The sequence below is a fragment of the Bolinopsis microptera genome, chromosome 13, assembly GCF_026151205.1.
Source record: "Bolinopsis microptera isolate Bmic1 chromosome 13, MBARI_Bmic_1.0, whole genome shotgun sequence".
NCBI classification, from domain to species: Eukaryota; Metazoa; Ctenophora; class Tentaculata; order Lobata; family Bolinopsidae; genus Bolinopsis; species Bolinopsis microptera.
In genome coordinates, this window is record NC_087084.1 from 772,708 (window position 1) to 800,163 (window position 27,456).

At 36.8% G+C, this 27,456-nt stretch overlaps 1 protein-coding gene across 1 annotated transcript; it reads right to left on the reverse strand.

Annotated features, from left to right (window-relative positions):
- Positions 1-25,858, reverse strand: LOC134825416 (uncharacterized). Its single transcript, XM_063837593.1, has 28 exons — positions 25,792-25,858; positions 25,551-25,640; positions 25,110-25,263; positions 24,819-24,928; positions 24,586-24,679; positions 24,253-24,378; positions 23,334-23,488; positions 22,957-23,071; positions 22,564-22,720; positions 22,172-22,307; positions 21,874-21,972; positions 21,671-21,774; positions 20,592-20,718; positions 20,270-20,409; positions 19,901-20,054; positions 7,613-7,734; positions 7,203-7,399; positions 6,801-6,920; positions 5,063-5,117; positions 4,841-4,926; positions 4,198-4,321; positions 3,515-3,639; positions 3,177-3,361; positions 1,601-1,771; positions 877-979; positions 643-678; positions 352-454; positions 1-154 (listed from the first exon to the last, which is right to left on the reverse strand). Exons 1-28 carry the CDS (start codon positions 25,846-25,848, stop codon positions 1-3), a joined length of 3,399 nt encoding a protein of 1,132 aa, XP_063693663.1. The 5' UTR covers positions 25,849-25,858.
- Positions 25,859-27,456: the final 1,598 nt, after the last annotated feature.

Genomic DNA, 27,456 nt, shown 5'->3' on the forward strand with positions numbered 1-27,456 from the left:
TCACGTCAAGAGACAGAGGAGCAAGGAGCGGTTGAACAGTGTGGAGACGGTGGTACAGCCAAGTTGCTGAGGGATATCTTCCAGGGTAGAGTTTTTATAATCAGTAGGATTACCTACTAGTCCACCTGTTGTAGTTACTGATAGGGGTAATTCCCTGGGGAGAAAGGGTTTTATAATCAGTAGGATTACCTACTAGGTCCACCAGTTGTAGTTACTGATAGGGGTAATTCCTGGGGAGAAAGGGTTTTTATAATCAGTAGGATTACCCACTAGTCCACCAGTTGTAGTTACTGATAGGGGTAATTCCTGGGAGAAAGGGTTTATAATCAGTAGGATTACCTACTAGTCCACCTGTTGTAGTTACTGATAGGGGTAATTTCCTGGGGAGAAAGGGTTTTATAATCAGTAGGATTACCTACTAGTCCACCTGTTGTAGTTACTGATAGGGGTATTCCTGGGGAGAAAGGGTTTTATAATCAGTAGGATTACCTACTAGTCCACCAGTTGTAGTTACTGATAGGGGAAATTCTGGGGAGAAAGGGTTTTATAATCAGTAGGATTACCCACTAGTCCACCAGTTGTAGTTACTGATAGGGGTAATTCCTGGGGAGAAAGGGTTTTATAATCAGTAGGATTACCTACTAGTCCACCAGTTGTAGTTACTGATAGGGTTAATTCCTGGGGAGAAAGGGTTATATAATCAGTAGGATTACCTACTAGTCCACCTGTTGTAGTTACTGATAGGGGTAATTCCCTGGGAGGAAAGGGTTTTTATAATCAGTAGGATTACCCACTAGTCACCAGTTGTAGTTACTGATAGGGGTAATTCCTGGGGAGAAAGGGTTTTAAAATCAGTAGGATTACCTACTAGTCCACCTGTTGTAGTTACTGATAGGGGGTAATTCCTGGGGAGAAGGGTTTTATAATCAGTAGGATTACCCACTAGTCCACCTGTTGTAGTTACTGATAGGGGTAATTCCTGGGGAGAGAGGGTTTTATAGTCAGTAGGATTACCTACTAGTCCACCAGTTGTAGTTACTGATAGGGTAATTCCTGGGGAGAAAGGGTTTTATAATCAGTAGGATTACCTACTAGTCCACCAGTTGTAGTTACTGATAGGGGTAATTCCTGGGGAGAAAAGGGTTTTATAATCAGTAGGATTACCTACTAGTCCACCGGTTGTATGTTACTGATAGGGGTAATTCCTGGGGAGATAGGGTTTTTATAATCAGTAAGGGGAGGATTACCCACTAGTCCACCTGTTGTAGTTTACTGATAGGGTAATTCCTGGGGAGAAAGGGTTTTATAATCAGTAGGATTACCCACTAGTCCACCAGTTGTAGTTACTGATAGGGGTAATTCCTGGGGAGAGAGGCATATTACAGACTTTTAGAGAGTTACTTTAACTCACTATGAAGTTACTATTACTCACTATAAAGTTACTATAACTCACTACAGAGTTACTATTCCTCACTATAAAGTTACTATTCCTCACTATAAAGTTACTATTCCTCACTATAGAGTTACTATTCCTCACTATAGAGTTACTATAACTCACTATAAAGTTACTATTCCTCACTATAAAGTTACTATTCCTCACCTGAGGGTTGATAAGTCCACAAGTTGTAGTCTGGTTAGTAACGAGTAGAGCAGGTAAGCAGATCAGCACTGCGTCCAGATCCGCGCTGTTCTGCGCGTACTCTAACACGTCCCCTTGAGGTGAGCCACACCCTGCTGAGCTGACTAGCAGTACTATTGGGGACACCACCATCTGGAGAGAGGAGGGAGGTTAGTGGGATGTTAGTGGGGAGGTTAGTTGGGAGGTTAGTGGGGAGGTTAGTGGGGAGGTTAGTGGGGAGGTTAGTGGGGAGGTTAGTGGGGAGGTTAGTGGGGAGGTTAGTGGGGAGGTTAGTGGGGAGGTTAGTGGGGAGGTTAGTGGGAGGTTAGTGGGGAGGTTAGTGGGAGGTTAGTGGGGAGGTTAGTGGGGAGGTTAGTGGGGAGGTTAGTGGGGAGGTTAGTGGGGAGGTTAGTGGGGAGGTTAGTGGGGGAGGTTAGTGGGGGAGGTTAGTGGGGAGGTTAGTGGGGAGGTTAGTGGGGAGGTTAGTGGGGAGGTTAGTACTCTAACACGTCCCCTTGAGGTGAACCACACCCTGCTGAGCTTATTAGCACTACTATTGGGGACACCACCATCTGGAAGGAGAGAGGAGGTTAGTGGGGAGGTTAGTGGGGAGGTTAGTGGGGAGGTTAGTGGGGAGGTTAGTGGGGAGGTTAGTGGGGAGGTTAGTGGGGAGGTTAGTGGGGAGGTTAGTTGGGAGGTTAGTGGGGAGGTTAGTGGGGAGGTTAGTGGGGAGGTTAGTGGGGAGGTTAGTGGGGAGGTTAGTGGGGAGGTTAGTGGGGAGGTTAGTTGGGAGGTTAGTGGGGAGGTTAGTGGGGAGGTTAGTGGGGAGGTTAGTGGGGAGGTTAGTGGGGAGGTTAGTGGGGAGGTTAGTGGGAGGTTAGTGGGGAGGTTAGTGGGGAGGTTAGTGGGGAGGTTAGTGGGGAGGTTAGTGGGGAGGTTAGTGGGGAGGTTAGTACTCTAACACGTCTCCTTGAGGTGAGCCACACCCTGCTGAGCTTACTAGCAGTACTATTGGGGACACCACCATCTGGAGAGAGGAGGGGAGGTTAGTGGGGATGTTAGTGGGGAGGTTAGTTGGGAGGTTAGTGGGGAGGTTAGTGGGGAGGTTAGTGGGGAGGTTAGTGGGGAGGTTAGTGGGGAGGTTAGTGGGGAGGTTAGTGGGGAGGTTAGTGGGGAGGTTAGTGGGGAGGTTAGTGGGGAGGTTAGTGGGGAGGTTAGTGGGGAGGTTAGTACTCTAACACGTCCCCTTGAGGAGAACCACACCCTGCTGAGCTTATTAGCAGTACTATTGGGGACACCACCATCTGGGGGGAGAGAGAGGAGTTTAGACTCAACTTTTATCATAAAGTTGAGGGGATCAGAGTTTAGACACAACTTTTATCATAAAGTTGGAGGTATATACTCCTATATTATAGTATCCTTACCTTCTTATTTTATATTATAAAGCATGTTTTAATTTTACCTGCACAGCAAGATACTCCACTACATGCCACAAACTAGTTACCTGGTTACCTGGTTACCTGGTTACCTGGTTACCTGGTTACCTGGTTAATTTTACCTGCACAGCAAGATACTCCACTACATGCCACAAACTAGTGCTTTCCACCGAGTCAGTGACACGTGACGAGGAGCCACTAGCTGACACGTCACGTGGTATGACGTCATGTGCTGTGACGTCACGCGGTATGACGTCATGTGTTGTGTCGTCATCAGGAGAGTACCGTGTGTCGGGGACTTTATTGTCTGGAAGAGTGGTCATTATACACCTCAGTCCTCAGAAAATGAGCATGTAGCATGTAACCTCAGTCCTCAGGGGTGTAGTACCTCTGGTCCTCAGTATCATTATAAACATACTCAAACTCTCAACAATTAGAGCAACTAATCTGTTTAATTAACCTGATGGTGTGGAAGCAGGAGTAGTGAAGTTGTTAGGAGAGGGGCCTGTGGAAGAGGGTGCTGTGGAAGAGGGAGCAGTGGAAGAGGCGGGTGTAGAGCTAGCTACACTTTCTAGTGAACAAGACCTGAGGTTTATAATTGAGTATCAGTAACCAACTAGTAACCAACTAGTAACCAACTAAGGATGCTACTGTTTAAACTAAACTAATTTCAATAAAGTACTTTAAAGATTTTGCATTCGATTTTGAAAATCTTGGACCTCGTTTTTTGATGATTTTTCGAGGTCCACGATTTTCAAAATCGAACAAAAAAATTTAAAGGCCTATCTCAAAATTCTGTCGGGCTCATTTCTTCTAAATGATCCCTAGAACATATCCTGAAAGTTTCAGGGTGATTGCTCAAAGAATGTAGGAGAAGATAGATTTTTAGACTAGATTTTCAGGGCACGCGATCAAAAATCGCTGGCCCAATACAATTACACACACGCGCTGACCTTTGACCGGCAATAATTTTGGCTAGGAACGATATTTTTCCACGGGATCAAAAGCATCTGATAGATATTACCCCCCTCTATCAGAAACAACTAAAAAATCGATTTTGAGACAATTTCCATGAAGACCACCCCCTGGCCCTTAATAATGTTATCGTAGTGTTGAGTAGTGGTGACTACTAAAACCGCTCACCTCACATAAGTACCAGAGTTGACAGGGGGCTGATAAGCAAGGAGAGCAGGAAGGGCTTTGTCCCAACATATCACTACACCGCTACTGTGCACTATTAACACTGGCCTGTCTGATGGGGTCGAACCTGAGCAAAACACAAGGATATATTTTATAAGGGAAAATGTAAAACACAAGGATATATTTTATAAGGGAAAATGTAAAACACAAGGATATATTTTATAAAGGAAAATGTAAAACACAAGGATATATTTTATAAGGGAAAATGTAAAACACAAGCATATATTTTATAAGGGAAAATGTAAAACACAAGGATATATTTTATAAAGGAAAATGTAAAACACAAGGATATATTTTATAAGGGAAAATGTAAAACACAAGCATATATTTTATAAGAAAAATGTAAAACACAAGGATATATTTTATAAAGGAAAATGTAAAACACAAGGATATATTTTATGAAGGAAAATGTAAAACACAAGGATATATTTTATAAAGGAAGATCTAAAATATCATTGAAACTCTTTAAAACACGCAGATTTTTTACCAACGTAAATTTACGAGACAAGTGCAATTCTTCTTGTAATATGATAAATATTAGAACGGTTATGATAAAGTTATAGAACTGGGTACCACGTGTACTTACTGGTGGTAAAGGGAACGTGAGGCCACTGAACAGTAACACTCAATAAACTGGGTACCACGTGTACATCAGAAGGTTGCTCCAGCGACCTGAACAGTTAGGTGACATAGGTAGGTGATTACTTACTAATTGATAATTCTTTACTTATTAACATCAGTTACTAAATTTTGTAACCAAATTTTGTAAATTCAAATTTAATCATTAGTTTAGTAGTGATTATATTACCTGTATACATCTTTAGTGAAGTAGGGCCCAGATAAAATGCATACCGCCTCATCCGCTGTAACGAAATAATTGTTAGCACATAATTTAGTTAGCACATAGTTTTATAGTTTAGTTAGTACTTTAGTACAAAGTTCATATCCATTGTTCATTCTCGTTGTAGTCTCTGACATTTAAATAATTTATGTTTTGCACTATTATTTTACAGCAGTTATTTGTTAATAAAATAAAAAATAGCGAGAATAAAATAAATCTGATCAGCTAACCAAAATATAAGCCAATTAAAAATCAATCTATACTAAATACAGGGTGGGCCAAAAGTCAGTGTGCAAACGTTGGCCTTAATAGCTCAGTCACTGAGTGCCCAATTGAAATAATTTGTTCTGGTATGACTTACTACCACCACTGGTTCGAGAAATTTGTTTGATAACTTCGTCATTTCTAATCCATTCAACATTTAATAATCTACCGTCTCTGAAAAATTAGGCGTCCACCATGTTCAGAGAGAATAAGATAGGTGTTTTAATATTGAATGGGCGTAGTCTAAAACACTCGAATTTTCAAATTTGGCGACGGAATCCTCGAACAAGTAGGTACAGCAAAGCAACAACTCTCAAATATAAAACACGGCGGAGGTATAAGACAAACTTTTGCGCACTAACTTTTGCCCCCCGGCCCCCCCCCCCTGTATATTTATCAGGAGATAATAATAATAAATAATTAAACATACTAAATTTGTAGATAAAGAGCCCCCCCCCCCCCCCGCTGTATATTTATCAGGAGATAATAATAATAAATTATTTAACATACTAGATTTGTAGAGAAAGAGCCCCCCCCCCCTGTATATTTATCAGGAGATAATAATAATAAATAATTAAACATACTAGATTTGTAGAGAAAGAGCCCCCCCCCCCCTGTATATTTATCAGGAGATATTAATAAATAATTAAACATACTAGATTTGTAGAGAAAGAGCCCCCCCCCCCCCCTGTATATTTATCAGGAGATAATGATAATAAATAATAACACATACTAGATTTGTAGAGAAAGAGCCCCCCCCCCGCTGTATATTTATCAGGAGATATTAATAAATAATTAAACATACTAGATTTGTAGAGAAAGAGCCCCCCCCCCCCCTGTATATTTATCAGGAGATATTAATAAATATTTAAACATACTAGATTTGTAGAGAAAGAGCCCCCCCCCCTGTATATTTATCAGGAGATAATAATAATAAATATTTAAACATACTAGATTTGTAGAGAAAGAGCCCCCCCCCCCTGTATATTTATCAGGAGATAATAAATTATTTAACATACTAGATTTGTAGAGAAAGAGCCCCCCCCCCCCCCCCTGTATATTTATCAGGAGATAATAAATTATTTAACATACTAGATTTGTAGAGAAAGAGCCCCCCCCCCCCCTGTATATTTATCAGGAGATAATAAATTATTAAACATACTAGATTTGTAGAGAAAGAGCCCCCCCCCCCCTGTATATTTATCAGGAGATAATAATAACATAATTAAACATACTAGATTTGTAGAGAAAGAGCCCCCCCCCCCCCCCCCTGTATATTTATCAGGAGATAATAATAATAAATAATTAAACATACTAGCCCCCCCCCCCCCCCCTGTATATTTATCAGGAGATAATAATAATAATAAATAATTACTAGATTTGTAGAGAAAGAGCTCAGCGCCCCTGTATATTTATCAGGAGATAATAATAAATAACATACTAGATTTGTAGAGAAAGAGCTCAGCGCCGCGCAGTGTCAACATAGCAGAGTTAACTACCGTAGTTTGACAATACTTCATCCCAATGTGCGAAACACACAGTTCTACACTCAACTGCTCTTCTGTGATATAATAGTGTTATTAACTAATTAACTAATTAAATAATACCATATTATTAGTATCAAATTAATGGTTGTTTTATTAAGGGTTCCCTTAAAATCGCGGTTTAAATTTATTTCATTTGAAAATTGACAGCCTCTTAAAAAACCTGCTCCCTTAATCACTTTTTCTTAACTGACATAACCCTAACCTATATCTAGAGCTTGCTGGGCTAGTGTTCTGAGTGCAGTGTCTAACCTATATCTAGAGCTTGCTGGGCTAGTGTTCTGAGTGCAGTGTCTAACCTATATCTAGAGCTTGCTGGGCTAGTGTTCTGAGTGCAGTGCCGTGTAACAACTCCCCCTCCAACACTCCACCACACAGTTTGTTAGTCCAGTAATATAGGAAGTGATAGGAGAGGTGAACTTGTGGCATTGTCAGCATCACCGTGATCTGGGGCACTTCTAGTCGCACCTCTAATAAACCTTGCATTGTGGAGACCCTGAGGGAAGTAATAATAATAATAATACTATAGTATACTATATAATACATACTAAGTAGATATTATGGAAGAGGAATTAAAGTGAAAGATAAAGTAGACCCTGATAACTGTACGTAAGTTTGTAAGAATGTAGCAGGTAAGACTTTGTGAGGCAGAAGATAAGTGAAAGTGAAAGTGAAAGTGAAAGTGAAAGTGAAAGAGAAATTTACAAACCAGCTCAGAGGGTAGCAATACACTTTGATAACAGTTTGTAGGAAGGTAGCAGGTAGAATAACTATACTGGACAAAATCTTCAGGTCTCTTACTGAACAGAATCCTGCTGAGTTGTCAGTAACCTGGTGGTTATTAGGTGGTAATAGTAAACTAATTACAACACTACAAATCTATTACATTTATTGAGAATTATGTAATGTAACGTGATGGAAATATTTTAAGCGGGCATATACTGTCCAAACCCAGGATGCATTACAAGAAGAATTTGTTCTAACTTTGTATGAATGAAAAGCATTAATAGTATTGTAACGGTATTGTTATGCTGTTACACTATTGTATAGTTACACTTATTGATATTTGTTATCATCGTACCGTATAATAATGGATAAACTGCACTATACTTTAGTTATACTATATTATTAGCATATAGCTATGCTAGTATATATTATTACCGCATGGGACCTCAGTCGTTAAATGTAACATTTATACTATCAACATAGTAAATATAATGGTAAAATCAACATTTCGTTCATTTAATGAACCTATACAGCTATACTATGTGTTTGGGGGTGCTTAATCCAAAAACAAAACCCCGAACCAACCCCAAATGGGAATTTGAGATAAAATTGGGGTTTTTGGGTTTATTTAAGAATTGTGTTATGTTAGAATTGATAATACTTACACCTTCATTCTACATTTATTTGAGACTAAGTTATAAGTTATACCCCTTCACTCCCATTATCAATTATGATATGTTTCATTTGTAAATTGTATTATGTATTTTTGCATTTTTAGTTACAAATTATTTAGTTACAAAAAAAGGGAAAAAACCCAATTAAAACCCAAACCCAAAATGGAAATTTGAGTTTTTGGGGTTTGCACCCCCCATGTTTTGAAAAATACGTACAAATGAACTTTCTAATATCATTACATAATAATATAATAAATGATACATTATTAAAATAAGGTGGGTACCCTGAGAGCGTAGTTACAATAACATAGTACATTATTAAAATAAGGTGGGTACCCTGAGAGCGTAGTTACAATAACACAGTACATTATTAAAATAAGGTGGGTACCCTGAGAGCGTAGTTACAATAACATAGTACATTATTAAAATAAGGTGGGTACCCTGAGAGCGTAGTTACAATAACACAGTACATTATTAAAATAAGGTGGGTACCCTGAGAGCGTAGTTACAATAACACAGTACATTATTAAAATAAGGTGGGTACCCTGAGAGCGTAGTTACAATAACACAGTACATTATTAAAATAAGGCGGGTACCCTGGGAGCGTAGTTACAATAACACAGTACATTATTAAAATAAGGTGGGTACCCTGAGAGCGTAGTTACAATAACACAGTACATTATTAAAATAAGGTGGGTACCCTGAGAGCGTAGTTACAATAACACAGTACATTATTAAAATAAGGCGGGTACCCTGAGAGCGTAGTTACAATAACACAGTACATTATTAAATTAAGGTGGGTACCCTGAGAGCGTAGTTACAATAACACAGTACATTATTAAAATAAGGTGGGTACCCTGAGAGCGTAGTTACAATAACACAGTACATTATTAAAATAAGGTGGGTACCCTGAGAGCGTAGTTACAATAACACAGTACATTATTAAAATAAGGTGGGTACCCTGAGAGCGTAGTTACAATAACACAGTACATTATTAAAATAAGGTGGGTACCCTGAGAGCGTAGTTACAATAACACAGTACATTATTAAAATAAGGTGGGTACCCTGAGAGCGTAGTTACAATAACATAGTACATTATTAAAATAAGGCGGGTACCCTGAGAGCGTAGTTACAATAACATAGTACATTATTAAAATAAGGCGGGTACCCTGAGAGCGTAGTTACAATAACACAGTACATTATTAAAATAAGGTGGGTACCCTGAGAGCGTAGTTACAATAACATAGTACATTATTAAAATAAGGTGGGTACCCTGAGAGCGTAGTTACAATAACATAGTACATTATTAAAATAAGGTGGGTACCCTGAGAGCGTAGTTACAATAACATAGTACATTATTAAAATAAGGTGGGTACCCTGAGAGCGTAGTTACAATAACACAGTACATTATTAAAATAAGGTAGGTACCCTGAGAGCGTAGTTACAATAACACAGTACATTATTAAAATAAGGTGGGTACCCTGAGAGCGTAGTTACAATAACACAGTACATTATTAAAATAAGGTGGGTACCCTGAGAGCGTAGTTACAATAACACAGTACATTATTAAAATAAGGCGGGTACCCTGAGAGCGTAGTTACAATAACATAGTACATTATTAAAATAAGGTGGGTACCCTGAGAGCGTAGTTACAATAACACAGTACATTATTAAAATAAGGTGGGTACCCTGAGAGCGTAGTTACAATAACACAGTACATTATTAAAATAAGGTGGGTACCCTGAGAGCGTAGTTACAATAACACAGTACATTATTAAAATAAGGTGGGTACCCTGAGAGCGTAGTTACAATAACATAGTACATTATTAAAATAAGGTGGGTACCCTGAGAGCGTAGTTACAATAACATAGTACATTATTAAAATAAGGTGGGTACCCTGAGAGCGTAGTTACAATAACACAGTACATTATTAAAATAAGGTGGGTACCCTGAGAGCGTAGTTACAATAACACAGTACATTATTAAAATAAGGTGGGTACCCTGAGAGCGTAGTTACAATAACACAGTACATTATCAAAATAAGGCGGGTACCCTGAGAGCGTAGTTACAATAACATAGTACATTATTAAAATAAGGTAGGTACCCTGAGAGCGTAGTTACAATAACACAGTACATTATTAAAATAAGGCGGGTACCCTGAGAGCGTAGTTACAATAACATGATACATTATTAAAATAAGGTGGGTACCCTGAGAGCGTAGTTACAATAACACAGTACATTATTAAAATAAGGTGGGTACCCTGAGAGCGTAGTTACAATAACACAGTACATTATTAAAATAAGGCGGGTACCCTGAGAGCGTAGTTACAATAACACAGTACATTATTAAAATAAGGCGGGTACCCTGAGAGCGTAGTTACAATAACACAGTACATTATTAAAATAAGGCGGGTACCCTGAGAGCGTAGTTACAATAACACAGTACATTATTAAAATAAGGCGGGTACCCTGAGAGCGTAGTTACAATAACACAGTACATTATTAAAATAAGGTGATCACCCTGAGAGCGTAGTTACAATAACACAGTACATTATTAAAATAAGGTGGGTACCCTGAGAGCGTAGTTACAATAACACAGTACATTATTAAAATAAGGCGGGTACCCTGAGAGCGTAGTTACAATAACACAGTACATTATTAAAATAAGGTGGGTACCCTGAGAGCGTAGTTACAATAACATAGTACATTATTAAAATAAGGTGGGTACCCTGAGAGCGTAGTTACAATAACACAGTACATTATTAAAATAAGGTGGGTACCCTGAGAGCGTAGTTACAATAACACAGTACATTATTAAAATAAGGCGGGTACCCTGAGAGCGTAGTTACAATAACACAGTACATTATTAAAATAAGGTGGGTACCCTGAGAGCGTAGTTACAATAACACAGTACATTATTAAAATAAGGTGGGTACCCTGAGAGCGTAGTTACAATTACATAGTACATTATTAAAATAAGGTGGGTACCCTGAGAGCGTAGTTACAATAACACAGTACATTATTAAAATAAGGTGGGTACCCTGAGAGCGTAGTTACAATAACACAGTACATTATTAAAATAAGGTGGGTACCCTGAGAGCGTAGTTACAATAACACAGTACATTATTAAAATAAGGTGGGTACCCTGAGAGCGTAGTTACAATAACATAGTACATTATTAAAATAAGGTGGGTACCCTGAGAGCGTAGTTACAATAACACAGTACATTATTAAAATAAGTTGGGTACCCTGAGAGCGTAGTTACAATAACACAGTACATTATTAAAATAAGGCGGGTACCCTGAGAGCGTAGTTACAATAACACAGTACATTATTAAAATAAGGTGGGTACCCTGAGAGCGTAGTTACAATAACACAGTACATTATTAAAATAAGGTGGGTACCCTGAGAGCGTAGTTACAATAACACAGTACATTATTAAAATAAGGTGGGTACCCTGAGAGCGTAGTTACAATAACACAGTACATTATTAAAATAAGGCGGGTACCCTGAGAGCGTAGTTACAATAACACAGTACATTATTAAAATAAGGTGGGTACCCTGAGAGCGTAGTTACAATAACACAGTACATTATTAAAATAAGGTGGGTACCCTGAGAGCGTAGTTACAATAACACAGTACATTATTAAAATAAGGTGGGTACCCTGAGAGCGTAGTTACAATAACACAGTACATTATTAAAATAAGGTGGGTACCCTGAGAGCGTAGTTACAATAACACAGTACATTATTAAAATAAGGTGGGTACCCTGAGAGCGTAGTTACAATAACACAGTACATTATTAAAATAAGGTGGGTACCCTGAGAGCGTAGTAACAATAACACAGTACATTATTAAAATAAGGTGGGTACCCTGAGAGCGTAGTTACAATAACACAGTACATTATTAAAATAAGGTGGGTACCCTGAGAGCGTAGTTACAATAACACAGTACATTATTAAAATAAGGCGGGTACCCTGAGAGCGTAGTTACAATAACATAGTACATTATTAAAATAAGGTAGGTACCCTGAGAGCGTAGTTACAATAACACAGTACATTATTAAAATAAGGTGGGTACCCTGAGAGCGTAGTTACAATAACATAGTACATTATTAAAATAAGGTGGGTACCCTGAGAGCGTAGTTACAATAACATAGTACATTATTAAAATAAGGTGGGTACCCTGAGAGCGTAGTTACAATAACATAGTACATTATTAAAATGAGGTGGGTACCCTGAGAGCGTAGTTACAATAACACAGTACATTATTAAAATAAGGTGGGTACCCTGAGAGCGTAGTTACAATAACATAGTACATGTTATTCATTGGAAGATTGGGGAGACCTAGAATGAACTTGTTATCGGTTTTAAGAAGTGATTTAAATAGTAGAAGTTTGCAAATGGACAACTTGTATGAATTGAACGAAATTAAAGATATAGCTGCATGCAACAGATGTTGGGAAAATCTTTTTCAAGGGTACAGTTTACCGCATTAAGGTATTTTTAAGAATCATTTTTGTCGGTAAGATCCTGTTTTATAATAATAAAAAAAAATTATTAAAATAAGGTGGGTACCCTGAGAGCGTAGTTACAATAACATAGTACATTATTAAAATAAGGTGGGTACCCTGAGAGCGTAGTTACAATAACACAGTACATTATTAAAATAAGGTAGGTACCCTGAGAGCGTAGTTACAATAACACAGTACATTATTAAAATAAGGTGGGTACCCTGAGAGCGTAGTTACAATAACACAGTACATTATTAAAATAAGGTGGGTACCCTGAGAGCGTAGTTACAATAACACAGTACATTATTAAAATAAGGTGGGTACCCTGAGAGCGTAGTTACAATAACACAGTACATTATTAAAATAAGGTGGGTACCCTGAGAGCGTAGTTACAATAACACAGTACATAATTAAAATAAGGTGGGTACCCTGAGAGCGTAGTTACAATAACACAGTACATTATTAAAATAAGGTGGGTACCCTGAGAGCGTAGTTACAATAACACAGTACATTATTAAAATAAGGTGGGTACCCTGAGAGCGTAGTTACAATAACACAGTACATTATTAAAATAAGGTGGGTACCCTGAGAGCGTAGTTACAATAACACAGTACATTATTAAAATAAGGTGGGTACCCTGAGAGCGTAGTTACAATAACATAGTACATTATTAAAATAAGGTGGGTACCCTGAGAGCGTAGTTACAATAACACAGTACATTATTAAAATAAGGTGGGTACCCTGAGAGCGTAGTTACAATAACACAGTACATTATTAAAATAAGGTGGGTACCCTGAGAGCGTAGTTACAATAACACAGTACATTATTAAAATAAGGTGGGTACCCTGAGAGCGTAGTTACAATAACATAGTACATTATTAAAATAAGGTCGGTACCCTGAGAGCGTAGTTACAATAACATAGTACATTATTAAAATAAGGTGGGTACCCTGAGAGCGTAGTTACAATAACATAGTACAATATTAAAATAAGGTGGGTACCCTGAGAGCGTAGTTACAATAACATAGTACATTATTAAAATAAGGTGGGTACCCTGAGAGCGTAGTTACAATAACATAGTACATTATTAAAATAAGGTGGGTACCCTGAGAGCGTAGTTACAATAACACAGTACATTATTAAAATAAGGTGGGTACCCTGAGAGCGTAGTTACAATAACACAGTACATTATTAAAATAAGGCGGGTACCCTGAGAGCGTAGTTACAATAACACAGTACATTATTAAAATAAGGTGGGTACCCTGAGAGCGTAGTTACAATAACACAGTACATTATTAAAATAAGGTGGGTACCCTGAGAGCGTAGTTACAATAACACAGTACATTATTAAAATAAGGTGGGTACCCTGAGAGCGTAGTTACAATAACACAGTACATTATTAAAATAAGGTGGGTACCCTGAGAGCGTAGTTACAATAACACAGTACATTATTAAAATAAGGTGGGTACCCTGAGAGCGTAGTTACAATAACAAAGTACATTATTAAAATAAGGCGGGTACCCTGAGAGCGTAGTTACAATAACACAGTACATTATTAAAATAAGGTGGGTACCCTGAGAGCGTAGTTACAATAACACAGTACATTATTAAAATAAGGCGGGTACCCTGAGAGCGTAGTTACAATAACACAGTACATTATTAAAATAAGGTGGGTACCCTGAGAGCGTAGTTACAATAACACAGTACATTATTAAAATAAGGTGGGTACCCTGAGAGCGTAGTTACAATAACATAGTACATTATTAAAATAAGGTGGGTACCCTGAGAGCGTAGTTACAATAACACAGTACATTATTAAAATAAGGTGGGTACCCTGAGAGCGTAGTTACAATAACACAGTACATTATTAAAATAAGGTGGGTACCCTGAGAGCGTAGTTACAATAACACAGTACATTATTAAAATAAGGTGGATACCCTGAGAGCGTAGTTACAATAACATAGTACATTATTAAAATAAGGTGGGTACCCTGAGAGCGTAGTTACAATAACATAGTACATTATTAAAATAAGGCGGGTACCCTGAGAGCGTAGTTACAATAACATAGTACATTATTAAAATAAGGTAGGTACCCTGAGAGCGTAGTTACAATAACACAGTACATTATTAAAATAAGGTGGGTACCCTGAGAGCGTAGTTACAATAACACAGTACATTATTAAAATAAGGCGGGTACCCTGAGAGCGTAGTTACAATAACATAGTACATTATTAAAATAAGGTAGGTACCCTGAGAGCGTAGTTACAATAACACAGTACATTATTAAAATAAGGTGGGTACCCTGAGAGCGTAGTTACAATAACACAGTACATTATTAAAATGAGGTGGGTACCCTGAGAGCGTAGTTACAATAACACAGTACATTATTAAAATAAGGTGGGTACCCTGAGAGCGTAGTTACAATAACATAGTACATTATTAAAATGAGGTGGGTACCCTGAGAGCGTAGTTACAATAACATAGTACATTATTAAAATGAGGTGGGTACCCTGAGAGCGTAGTTACAATAACATAGTACATTATTAAAATAAGGTGGGTACCCTGAGAGCGTAGTTACAATAACACAGTACATTATTAAAATAAGGTGGGTACCCTGAGAGCGTAGTTACAATAACACAGTACATTATTAAAATAAGGTGGGTACCCTGAGAGCGTAGTTACAATAACATAGTACATTATTAAAATAAGTTGGGTACCCTGAGAGCGTAGTTACAATAACACAGTACATTATTAAAATAAGGTGGGTACCCTGAGAGCGTAGTTACAATAACACAGTACATTATTAAAATAAGGTGGGTACCCTGAGAGCGTAGTTACAATAACACAGTACATTATTAAAATAAGGTGGGTACCCTGAGAGCGTAGTTACAATAACACAGTACATTATTAAAATAAGGTGGGTACCCTGAGAGCGTAGTTACAATAACACAGTACATTATTAAAATAAGGTGGGTACCCTGAGAGCGTAGTTACAATAACACAGTACATTATTAAAATAAGGTGGGTACCCTGAGAGCGTAGTTACAATAACACAGTACATTATTAAAATAAGGTGGGTACCCTGAGAGCGTAGTTACAATAACATAGTACATTATTAAAATAAGGTGGGTACCCTGAGAGCGTAGTTACAATAACACAGTACATTATTAAAATAAGGTGGGTACCCTGAGAGCGTAGTTACAATAACACAGTACATTATTAAAATAAGGTGGGTACCCTGAGAGCGTAGTTACAATAACACAGTACATTATTAAAATAAGGCGGGTACCCTGAGAGCGTAGTTACAATAACACAGTACATTATTAAAATAAGGTGGGTACCCTGAGAGCGTAGTTACAATAACACAGTACATTATTAAAATAAGGTGGGTACCCTGAGAGCGTAGTTACAATAACATAGTACATTATTAAAATAAGGCGGGTACCCTGAGAGCGTAGTTACAATAACACAGTACATTATTAAAATAAGGTGGGTACCCTGAGAGCGTAGTTACAATAACACAGTACATTATTAAAATAAGGTGGGTACCCTGAGAGCGTAGTTACAATAACACAGTACATTATTAAAATAAGGTGGGTACCCTGAGAGCGTAGTTACAATAACACAGTACATTATTAAAATAAGGTGGGTACCCTGAGAGCGTAGTTACAATAACACAGTACATTATTAAAATAAGGTGGGTACCCTGAGAGCGTAGTTACAATAACACAGTACATTATTAAAATAAGGTGGGTACCCTGAGAGCGTAGTTACAATAACACAGTACATTATTAAAATAAGGTGGGTACCCTGAGAGCGTAGTTACAATAACACAGTACATTATTAAAATAAGGTGGGTACCCTGAGAGCGTAGTTACAATAACACAGTACATTATTAAAATAAGGTGGGTACCCTGAGAGCGTAGTTACAATAACACAGTACATTAGTAAAATAAGGTGGGTACCCTGAGAGCGTAGTTACAATAACACAGTACATTATTAAAATAAGGTAGGTACCCTGAGAGCGTAGTTACAATAACATAGTACATTATTAAAATAAGGTGGGTACCCTGAGAGCGTAGTTACAATAACACAGTACATTATTAAAATAAGGTGGGTACCCTGAGAGCGTAGTTACAATAACACAGTACATTATTAAAATAAGGCGGGTACCCTGAGAGCGTAGTTACAATAACACAGTACATTATTAAAATAAGGCGGGTACCCTGAGAGCGTAGTTACAATAACACAGTACATTATTAAAATAAGGTGGGTACCCTGAGAGCGTAGTTACAATAACACAGTACATTATTAAAATAAGGTGGGTACCCTGAGAGCGTAGTTACAATAACACAGTACATTATTAAAATAAGGCGGGTACCCTGAGAGCGTAGTTACAATAACACAGTACATTATTAAAATAAGGCGGGTACCCTGAGAGCGTAGTTACAATAACACAGTACATTATTAAAATAAGGTGGGTACCCTGAGAGCGTAGTTACAATAACACAGTACATTATTAAAATAAGGTGGGTACCCTGAGAGCGTAGTTACAATAACACAGTACATTATTAAAATAAGGTGGGTACCCTGAGAGCGTAGTTACAATAACACAGTACATTATTAAAATAAGGCGGGTACCCTGAGAGCGTAGTTACAATAACACAGTACATTATTAAAATAAGGCGGGTACCCTGAGAGCGTAGTTACAATAACATAGTACATTATTAAAATAAGGTGGGTACCCTGAGAGCGTAGTTACAATAACATAGTACATTATTAAAATAAGTTGGGTACCCTGAGAGCGTAGTTACAATAACACAGTACATTATTAAAATAAGGCGGGTACCCTGAGAGCGTAGTTACAATAACACAGTACATTATTAAAATAAGGTGGGTACCCTGAGAGCGTAGTTACAATAACACAGTACATTATTAAAATAAGGTGGGTACCCTGAGAGCGTAGTTACAATAACACAGTACATTATTAAAATAAGGTGGGTACCCTGAGAGCGTAGTTACAATAACACAGTACATTATTAAAATAAGGTGGGTACCCTGAGAGCGTAGTTACAATAACACAGTACATTATTAAAATAAGGCGGGTACCCTGAGAGCGTAGTTACAATAACACAGTACATTATTAAAATAAGGCGGGTACCCTGAGAGCGTAGTTACAATAACATAGTACATTATTAAAATAAGGTGGGTACCCTGAGAGCGTAGTTACAATAACATAGTACATTATTAAAATAAGTTGGGTACCCTGAGAGCGTAGTTACAATAACACAGTACATTATTAAAATAAGGCGGGTACCCTGAGAGCGTAGTTACAATAACACAGTACATTATTAAAATAAGGTGGGTACCCTGAGAGCGTAGTTACAATAACACAGTACATTATTAAAATAAGGCGGGTACCCTGAGAGCGTAGTTACAATAACACAGTACATTATTAAAATAAGGTGGGTACCCTGAGAGCGTAGTTACAATAACATAGTACATTATTAAAATAAGGTGGGTACCCTGAGAGCGTAGTTACAATAACACAGTTCATTATTAAAATAAGGTGGGTACCCTGAGAGCGTAGTTACAATAACATAGTACATTATTAAAATAAGGTGGGTACCCTGAGAGCGTAGTTACAATAGCACAGTACATTATTAAAATAAGGTGGGTACCCTGAGAGCGTAGTTACAATAGCACAGTACATTATTAAAATAAGGTGGGTACCCTGAGAGCGTAGTTACAATAACACAGTACATTATTAAAATAAGGTGGGTACCCTGAGAGCGTAGTTACAATAACACAGTACATTATTAAAATAAGGTGGGTACCCTGAGAGCGTAGTTACAATAACATAGTACATTATTAAAATAAGGTGGGTACCCTGAGAGCGTAGTTACAATAACACAGTACATTATTAAATTAAGGTGGGTACCCTGAGAGCGTAGTTACAATAACACAGTACATTATTAAAATAAGGTGGGTACCCTGAGAGCGTAGTTACAATAACACAGTACATTATTAAATTAAGGTGGGTACCCTGAGAGCGTAGTTACAATAACACAGTACATTATTAAAATAAGGTGGGTACCCTGAGAGCGTAGTTACAATAACACAGTACATTATTAAATTAAGGTGGGTACCCTGAGAGCGTAGTTACAATAACACAGTACATTATTAAAATAAGGTGGGTACCCTGAGAGCGTAGTTACAATAACACAGTACATTATTAAAATAAGGTGGGTACCCTGAGAGCGTAGTTACAATAACACAGTACATTATTAAAATAAGGTGGGTACCCTGAGAGCGTAGTTACAATAACACAGTACATTATTAAAATAAGGTGGGTACCCTGAGAGCGTAGTTACAATAACATAGTACAATATTAAAATAAGGTGGGTACCCTGAGAGCGTAGTTACAATAACACAGTACATTATTAAAATAAGGTGGGTACCCTGAGAGCGTAGTTACAATAACACAGTACATTATTAAAATAAGGTGGGTACCCTGAGAGCGTAGTTACAATAACACAGTTCATTATTAAAATAAGGTGGGTACCCTGAGAGCGTAGTTACAATAACATAGTACATTATTAAAATAAGGTGGGTACCCTGAGAGCGTAGTTACAATAACACAGTACATTATTAAAATAAGGTGGGTACCCTGAGAGCGTAGTTACAATAACACAGTACATTATTAAAATAAGGTGGGTACCCTGAGAGCGTAGTTACAATAACACAGTACATTATTAAAATAAGGTGGGTACCCTGAGAGCGTAGTTACAATAACACAGTACATTATTAAAATAAGGTGGGTACCCTGAGAGCGTAGTTACAATAACACAGTACATTATTAAAATAAGGTGGGTACCCTGAGAGCGTAGTTACAATAACACAGTACATTATTAAAATAAGGTGGGTACCCTGAGAGCGTAGTTACAATAACACAGTACATTATTAAAATAAGGTGGGTACCCTGAGAGCGTAGTTACAATAACACAGTACATTATTAAAATAAGGTGGGTACCCTGAGAGCGTAGTTACAATAACACAGTACATTATTAAAATAAGGTGGGTACCCTGAGAGCGTAGTTACAATAACACAGTTTAGTGGTGAGCGAGTGTTGTGCTCCTAGTTTGGTAAGCTGTGAGACCCACAGAGGGGCGTGTTGGTCCAGGTCAACGCGCGAGCACGTGTAGAACATGCAGACTGGGTGTGTACCGTCTCCCTCTCTGCAGGTGGGGTTATTAGGTAAATAATATTCTTAATCGTAAATAGACGATCAATTTTCATTTTATTCAGGTTGGTGTTCAAGTGAATAAAAACTAATACACTTAATAAACAAAGTTACCTTTGTGCAGCTGTACAGATGGCTTAAGTGACGTAACAAGTGAAAGAGAAAGTGAAAGAGAAAGTGAAAGAGAAAGTGAAAGAGAAAGTAGCTAACCTAACGTTGCTCCCTGAGAGATACACAGTAGCACCTAGACAGGTGACACTCAGGTGTGACATGACGTGTAGTCGTGTAGTGGAGACAGCACGTTTAGGGTTGGGTTGGGCGGGCAGACGCTCAAATAGAGCCCACATCGTCTGGGAGAGAGGTTTACAACTTTACAAATATTTACTTTAGGTTAAATAGCACAAAATGTCTGGAAATTCAAAGTTTAACAATTATTAATTTTTAGTCTCGAATGTGAAGGAGACTGAGTAATCGAGGAGCTGAAAGAGAGAACGAACAAGGAAAAGAAGAGAAAGAGAAAGTGAAAGCAAACCTTGGAGTTAAAGAAGAGGGAGAGGGAGTTGAGGATGGAGTTATTGAGGAATACAGTAAACTTGTTAGCTACCATCCGTATCTCAAACAGCTCGGTCTCGTTTCTCTCCAATCTGTCCAGTTCGTCCCTGATTTATAGAGTAATTTATTTAATAACTGTAATTTATTTAATAACTGTAATTTATTTAATAACTGTAATTTATTTAATAACTGTAATTTATTTAATAACTGTAATTTATTTAATAACTGTAATTTATTTAATAACTGTAATTTATTTAATAACTGTAATTTATTTAATAACTGTAATTTATTTAATAACTGTAATTTATTTAATAACTGTAATTATTTATTTAATAACTGTAATTTATTTAATAACTGTAATTTATTTAATAACTGTAATTTATTTAATAACTGTAATTTATTTAATAACTGTAATTTATTTGATAACTGTAATTTATTTAATAACTGTAATTTATTTAATAACTGTAATTTATTTAAAACTGTAATTTATTTAATAACTGTAATTTATTTAAAACTGTAATTTATTTAATAACTGTAATTTATTTAATAACTGTAATTTATTTAATAACTGTAATTTATTTAATAACTGTAATTTATTTAAAACTGTAATTTATTTAATAACTGTAATTTATTTAAAACTGTAATTTATTTAATAACTGTAATTTATTTAATAACTGTAATTTATTTAAAACTGTAATTTATTTAAAAATGTAATTTATTTAATAACTGTAATTTATTTAATAACTGTAATTTATTTAATACCTGTATATATTAAAACTTTAAAACTATGTCTTCATCAACTGCCTTCACTATTTTCGCTAATAAAGTACAACCAAATTCTGATTAACCATTTCCCCCAAACTTTACGGTAACTCGGGGTTAACTTCACTTAATATTAGCATTATTGATTATGGTGTGTTGGTGTACGATATTATGGTGTGTTGGTTTAAATATTCACCACACCATAGTGCAAGATAATTTCAAGTGAAAGTGATGATAATAATATAGTAAAGGTATACAGGTATACAGGTATATTAAAGGTTGTGTATATGTACTCACAAAGGGCGCTGTTTGAACTCCGGTATAATGTTTAACATACAGAGCCACAGAGCACGGAACTTGGTGAACTTTAGTGTCTCCTCCTCGGTAGCGTGTCTCTTGTCCTGAGTTTTCTTTAATTAACTTAGTTTTAATTAATTAATTAGTTAATGTAGCTTTATTTAATTAATTAATTACCATATTATTTACACAGATTATATCACCTCATAGTCTAGTTGAGGCAGCAGGTCGAACAGGGAGCCCTCTGTTAATGTACTCATAGTATCTACCTCAACATCTCCGAACACAAACATCTGCTCCTTCTGGTAACCATTATTAACATTGTAAATCAGGGTTTAATACCATACTTGAAACAGGGTTCATGGCATACCAAACTTGTAAAGGGCAAATTAAATTTTTGTTTTCGGTGGTTGGTTTCTGTAAATGGACTAATTTTCTGTTAAAGGGCTGGCAACTCATTAAATAACTAACTAATTAACTAATTTTCACTAATTAACTAACATGGTGAGAGAGGTTTGCAGTTAAACTACACACTCCCAATGTGAAGTGAGAGTAGTAGTAACCCTTAGCAACGCACTCCATCGCTAAACCTCGTATCTTCATGTTCAAGAACGGAGTGAACTGGTACTTTGCCGACCTGAGCCACAGAGATAATTTAACTAGATATTATATAATAATATATATAATATATAATAATATAGAGAACATAGTTATTTGCGATAGTTAACCAAGAACACACTGGTTACCCTTAGTAGATTATTAACCGACATTAGGCCATTATATTATAAAACCACCAGTACGGTGTTCACTGATGTATCTTGAAAAACAGTTCATTCTCCAAGAATCAAACCTAGAATAAAATATTGATCTACACACTGTGACATAAAGCTAACCTCTTTCTGCGCTGAGCTAGAACTTGTGTACATGAGATATTGAAACTCTTAACAAAGAGGGAGAAGTTGAAGAGCATTTCAGCAGGAGGAGCGGGGGAGACTCCGTAGTCTTCATATGCTGCCATTCCTAGCATACTCCATCCCCAACCTATCCAACCTGGGGACATACATAATATATCCTTGTGTTTGACTACAGAACACAAAATATATATCATTGTGTAGGACTACAGAACACAAAATATATCATTGTGTAGGACTACAGAACACAAAATATATCATTGTGTTCGACTACACAACACAGAATATATATCATTGTGTTTGACTAAATTACATAAAATATATCTGTGTGTTCGACTACACAACACAGAATATATCCTTGTGTTTGACTATTACCTTCCTCGTCAGCTGACATGACGGGAGGGGGAGCAGGGTGGACTACTTGTTTAGTTGTGTCTGAAGAGTTGGTCAGGTAGTACAATCTTCTTAGTAGCACTATCAGGGCAGGGAACTGTGGGGGAGCAAGTTATAGTTTCACTAACTATATATAATGTATATATATAATATACATAGTTAGTTATAGTAGTGTTACCTATAGTTACTATATATATAATACAGGGTATACAGCAAGTTATAGTTTCACTAACTAAATTATATATATAATATTGTATATATATATAGTTCCGGTTGTAAATACTAGTCATGTTTGTTATCAAGGGGGCCGGGGGGGGGGTCTTCTTAAGTTAATTAACCAGAGTAATCTACTTGCAGACCTGTTGATCGGAAATGTTGAGGTTAATATCGTCACACAGCACATGTACGAATATAGCGGAGGGAGAGAAGGAGTAGACGTTAGGGAAGGTGAACAGAGACCTGCAGTTTATGTGCGCTCTGTAAAGTACTGGCTCTTCGTACACTTCTATTCGACCTGCAAATAGCATACATATAAGATACTGGTATAATTTACCTTATCGTTAATCTGAAATGAAGCAAATCTAATATAAGATACTGTTATTAGTTACCATAGTTACTGTTATTAGTTACCTGACTATGGTTACTATAGTTACTGTTATTAGTTACCTGACTTTGGTTACCATAGTTACTGTTATTAGTTACCTGACTATGGTTACTATAGTTACTGTTATTAGTTACCTGACTATGGTTACTATAGTTACTGTTATTAGTTACCTGACTATGGTTACTATAGTTACTGTTATTAGTTACCTGACTATGGTTACTATAGTTACTGTTATTAGTTACCTGACTATGGTTACTATAGTTACTGTTATTAGTTACCTGACTATGGTTACTATAGTTACTGTTATTAGTTACCTGACTATGGTTACTATAGTTACTGTTATTAGTTACCTGACTATGGTTACTATAGTTACTGTTATTAGTTACCTGACTATGGTTACTATAGTTACTGTTATTAGTTACCTGACTATGGTTACTATAGTTACTGTTATTAGTTACCTGACTATGGTTACTATAGTTACTGATATTAGTTACCTGACTATGGTTACTATAGTTACTGTTATTAGTTACCTGACTATGGTTACTATAGTTACTGTTATTAGTTACCTGACTATGGTTACTATAGTTACTGTTATTAGTTACCTGACTATGGTTACTATAGTTACTGTTATTAGTTACCTGACTATGGTTACTATAGTTACTGTTATTAGTTACCTGACGCGCTGTTTCTATCCAGACAGATAGTGAGATCTACCAGCTCAATAACTCTTCTCAGAGTCAGTTCAGGAGACTGTACATCAGAGAAAGCCTGGCTCCACTCCGAGTTTACAGTGTACATACCTGGCGTGTTTTATCTATTTTTATACAATATGTGCATTTGTAACAATACATTTTATAATATAATATTGTCATATCATCATGTCTTTATTGAATGTTATTTGTTTATGCCAGCGGTTTCAACCATCTGCTTTTATATTTGTTCAAACAAATCTCAATTTTGTAAGATGAAAAATGGTAGATTATGAAAAAATGTGTCGGAAAACTCACAAGCTGATTTGATGTTGACTGATAGAACAATGTCATCTTCAATATATTTGAAAATCAGGTTGTTCACGTGAATTTCTACGTTGTTCAGTATCCGCTGCAAAGATAATCTTTCGTAAGCAAAATTCCACAACTTACAGTAAAACCCTATTCACTGTTTTATTTTCCCCAAATTGTGCACTGAATTAAATACTACATCTCTGTATACAGTGACACAGCTAAACAAGAGTTGTTACCTGAGTGAGAAGCTGCACATAGCTGGGTGCAACAGCTTGTTGTCCACTAGCATCAGATATACCACTATCTGATTCCTTGTCTTCTTCATCTTCTGCTGTACTTGCTGCTTCTAGTTGAGGATGTAATGAGGTTAATGTCTGAACAATTGACATCTTAATGACTCTTTCTATAAAATACATAGATTCTGTTTAGGTTTATTCAAAGTGTTCAATTTCAATCCAAATCCACATCAAGAAGTAACATAAACATTTAACATATAAGCAGGTAATTGTGCAGCTATAATGAAACACCTCTTTTAGTTTCCTCTAGAGGTCTATAAGTCAAGGAACACTCCAAAGTGTTGAGCGTGATAACAACTGAATCAGACCCTAGACTAGTCCAGGGAATGTGTATCTTTAGCTCGTGTATCCTACCGCTCAGAAACTTGACTGGGAATAGGAACTCCTGATGGGGTAAAGGAGTTGTTAAGTAACAGTATTATTATATCGGGTTTGTAGTAGAAGCTTAGGGTTGTCTCAATAATATGCAAAAAAACTAGAGACGAGACTCAAGTTATTCTGCATTCATTCACATATAATTTTGATAAGCTGAAGATAATTAATAGATCACAATTGGCTAAGAAAATATTAAGAAATTGTAGTGAATAGCAGTATAATGTACATCCACTTCCAAGGTGAACATCATCAACTTATAATTAAGAATGCAGAATTTAAGATGTTATATTCTGTCACCTGTTCTAAGACGTCAAGTTTGAGCTCCAGATTCTTTAACAACACATCTCCTCCCCAAAGAGACACACCCAGATCATTTGGGGAGAGGTTCTGAAACATAAATCATGAGCTAACAAAAAATTATTCTGTGTTGACGAGGGATTAACTCATCCTAAAAATTCCTTGCACAAATACTCAATAAGTGAATTTGAACAGTCCTCTGGAAAGAAACAGTTGACACATTTGGTAGATGTTTGCTAACCTTGATGTACTTGTCCACATAGGACATCAAGAGAGGAGTAATGTACTTCTCCAACATTTTGCATCCTAAATAATGGTTCTGTCAGTGGCGAAATAAAGGGCCCCTATTCTACTGAATCTGATATGTGTATCTTTCTTCACACCTTCTATATTATCTTCTTCAAAACAGCATTTTGATACAAAAATATAGTTACATTCAGCAATTCTCTTAGATGCAGTGTGACACCCAAATTATCAAAATTAACCTGTAATTTGTGATAATTTGGTCCAACGAAGGGCCCCGCTGACCCCGATGTGCAGGGGGGCGCCGTCTTAGGGGGCGCCAAATCGTCGTTTGAATGTGGGACAATTTCGAAAACCTAACTAAATTACTAGCAAAACTGCGCGTTTTGCTCTAGATACACACTTTTTTAGAGATTTTACCGGCGTATCCTCTAAAATCACCTAATTTGATCAATTTTAGGGAGGGGCACCAAAAGGGGAGGGGGCGCCAACAGGGGGGCGCCTTTTTGGGGGGGGGGCGCCAACAGGCAACGTTACGCCACTGGGTACATTGAAAACTTTGACGAATGTTATTCTCATTCCATGTCAAGTTTAAATACAGGGTGGCCCAGAAGTAACTGCCCACACGCAACCCTCTAATAACTCACGTAATTCTTCTTAGAATTGCACAGAAATTTCAGAGATTATAGATATGGGTCAAACTTAGATTTCCTGAAAGTTTCGTCAAATCTAATTAATTACAGTGGATGTGGCACGCCACTCCCTCTTTTCACTATTGTCACCACAAAATGAGAACGCTTTCAGCTAGGAACTTCAAAGTTTCTATACATGAGTTATTAAAGGGTTGCGTGTGGGCAGTTACTTTTGGGCCACCCTGTATGTAACATTGCACATATATATTGCAAATTGTAGTCCCTTAAAACGTGTTTAAGGGAAAACACAATTACAGTTTTTGGTTATGCTAATAAAAACTGATTGTCTTCGGTGCATCTACAGTAGTTTAGGAGTGAAATTAGTAGTCAAACAGTGGTGGTAAGAAAATCCCTGCTCACTTCCAGTCAGTACGAATTTCGAAAAAGAAATTAGAGTAATTCATGGGATTGAAATAATTTGTTAGACAGCGGAGTGTTTAATCAGCGGGGAGCCATTTTCCCGAATTATAGGTTTTTGTTATTTGGGGTATAAAATATTTCCGGAGAGCAAAATTTGTTCACACCTTTTCAATTTATTTTCCTGTAACAAACAACATTAACCAGACAACCCATTCAAGCAGTAATACAAAGAATGTGGTTAGTACCAGTAAAACCAGTTGACACAGGATAACTTGTAAATTGAGTGTTATCATCTTTGGATAATAGGGTTCATTGATATCTGGATATTATCCGGTTGGAAGAGACAAGGACAAGTGAAACAAGGAAGTTAGGAGTAAGGGCAAATTTTCGGCGTCAACGCCATCTTCAGGCTCAAATTATTTGTTATATAGTAGTGTTGAAAGTATTTAAAAAAAGTTTTAATACTTTCAACACTACTATATAACAAATAATTTTTTTTTTTTTTTTTTTTTTTTTTTTTTTTTTTTTTTTTTTTATTTTTTTTTAAATATGCAACCTACTAAAACCAATGGAGCCCTCCTCGGGGTCATTCCTCTCGCATTTGCGAAAGT

Excerpts from the sequence above, each read along its gene's own strand:
- LOC134825416 (XM_063837593.1), bottom strand. The coding sequence starts at position 25,848 with ATGTTGGAGAAGTACATTACTCCTCTCTTGATGTCCTATGTGGACAAG. Across the intron at positions 20,719-21,670 it reads GAGTTCAAACAGCGCCCTTT|GGACGAACTGGACAGATTGG; the intron begins GTGAGTACATAT and ends TCTATAAATCAG. Across the intron at positions 3,640-4,197 it reads AACTCTGGTACTTATGTGAG|GTCTTGTTCACTAGAAAGTG; the intron begins GTGAGCGGTTTT and ends TATAAACCTCAG.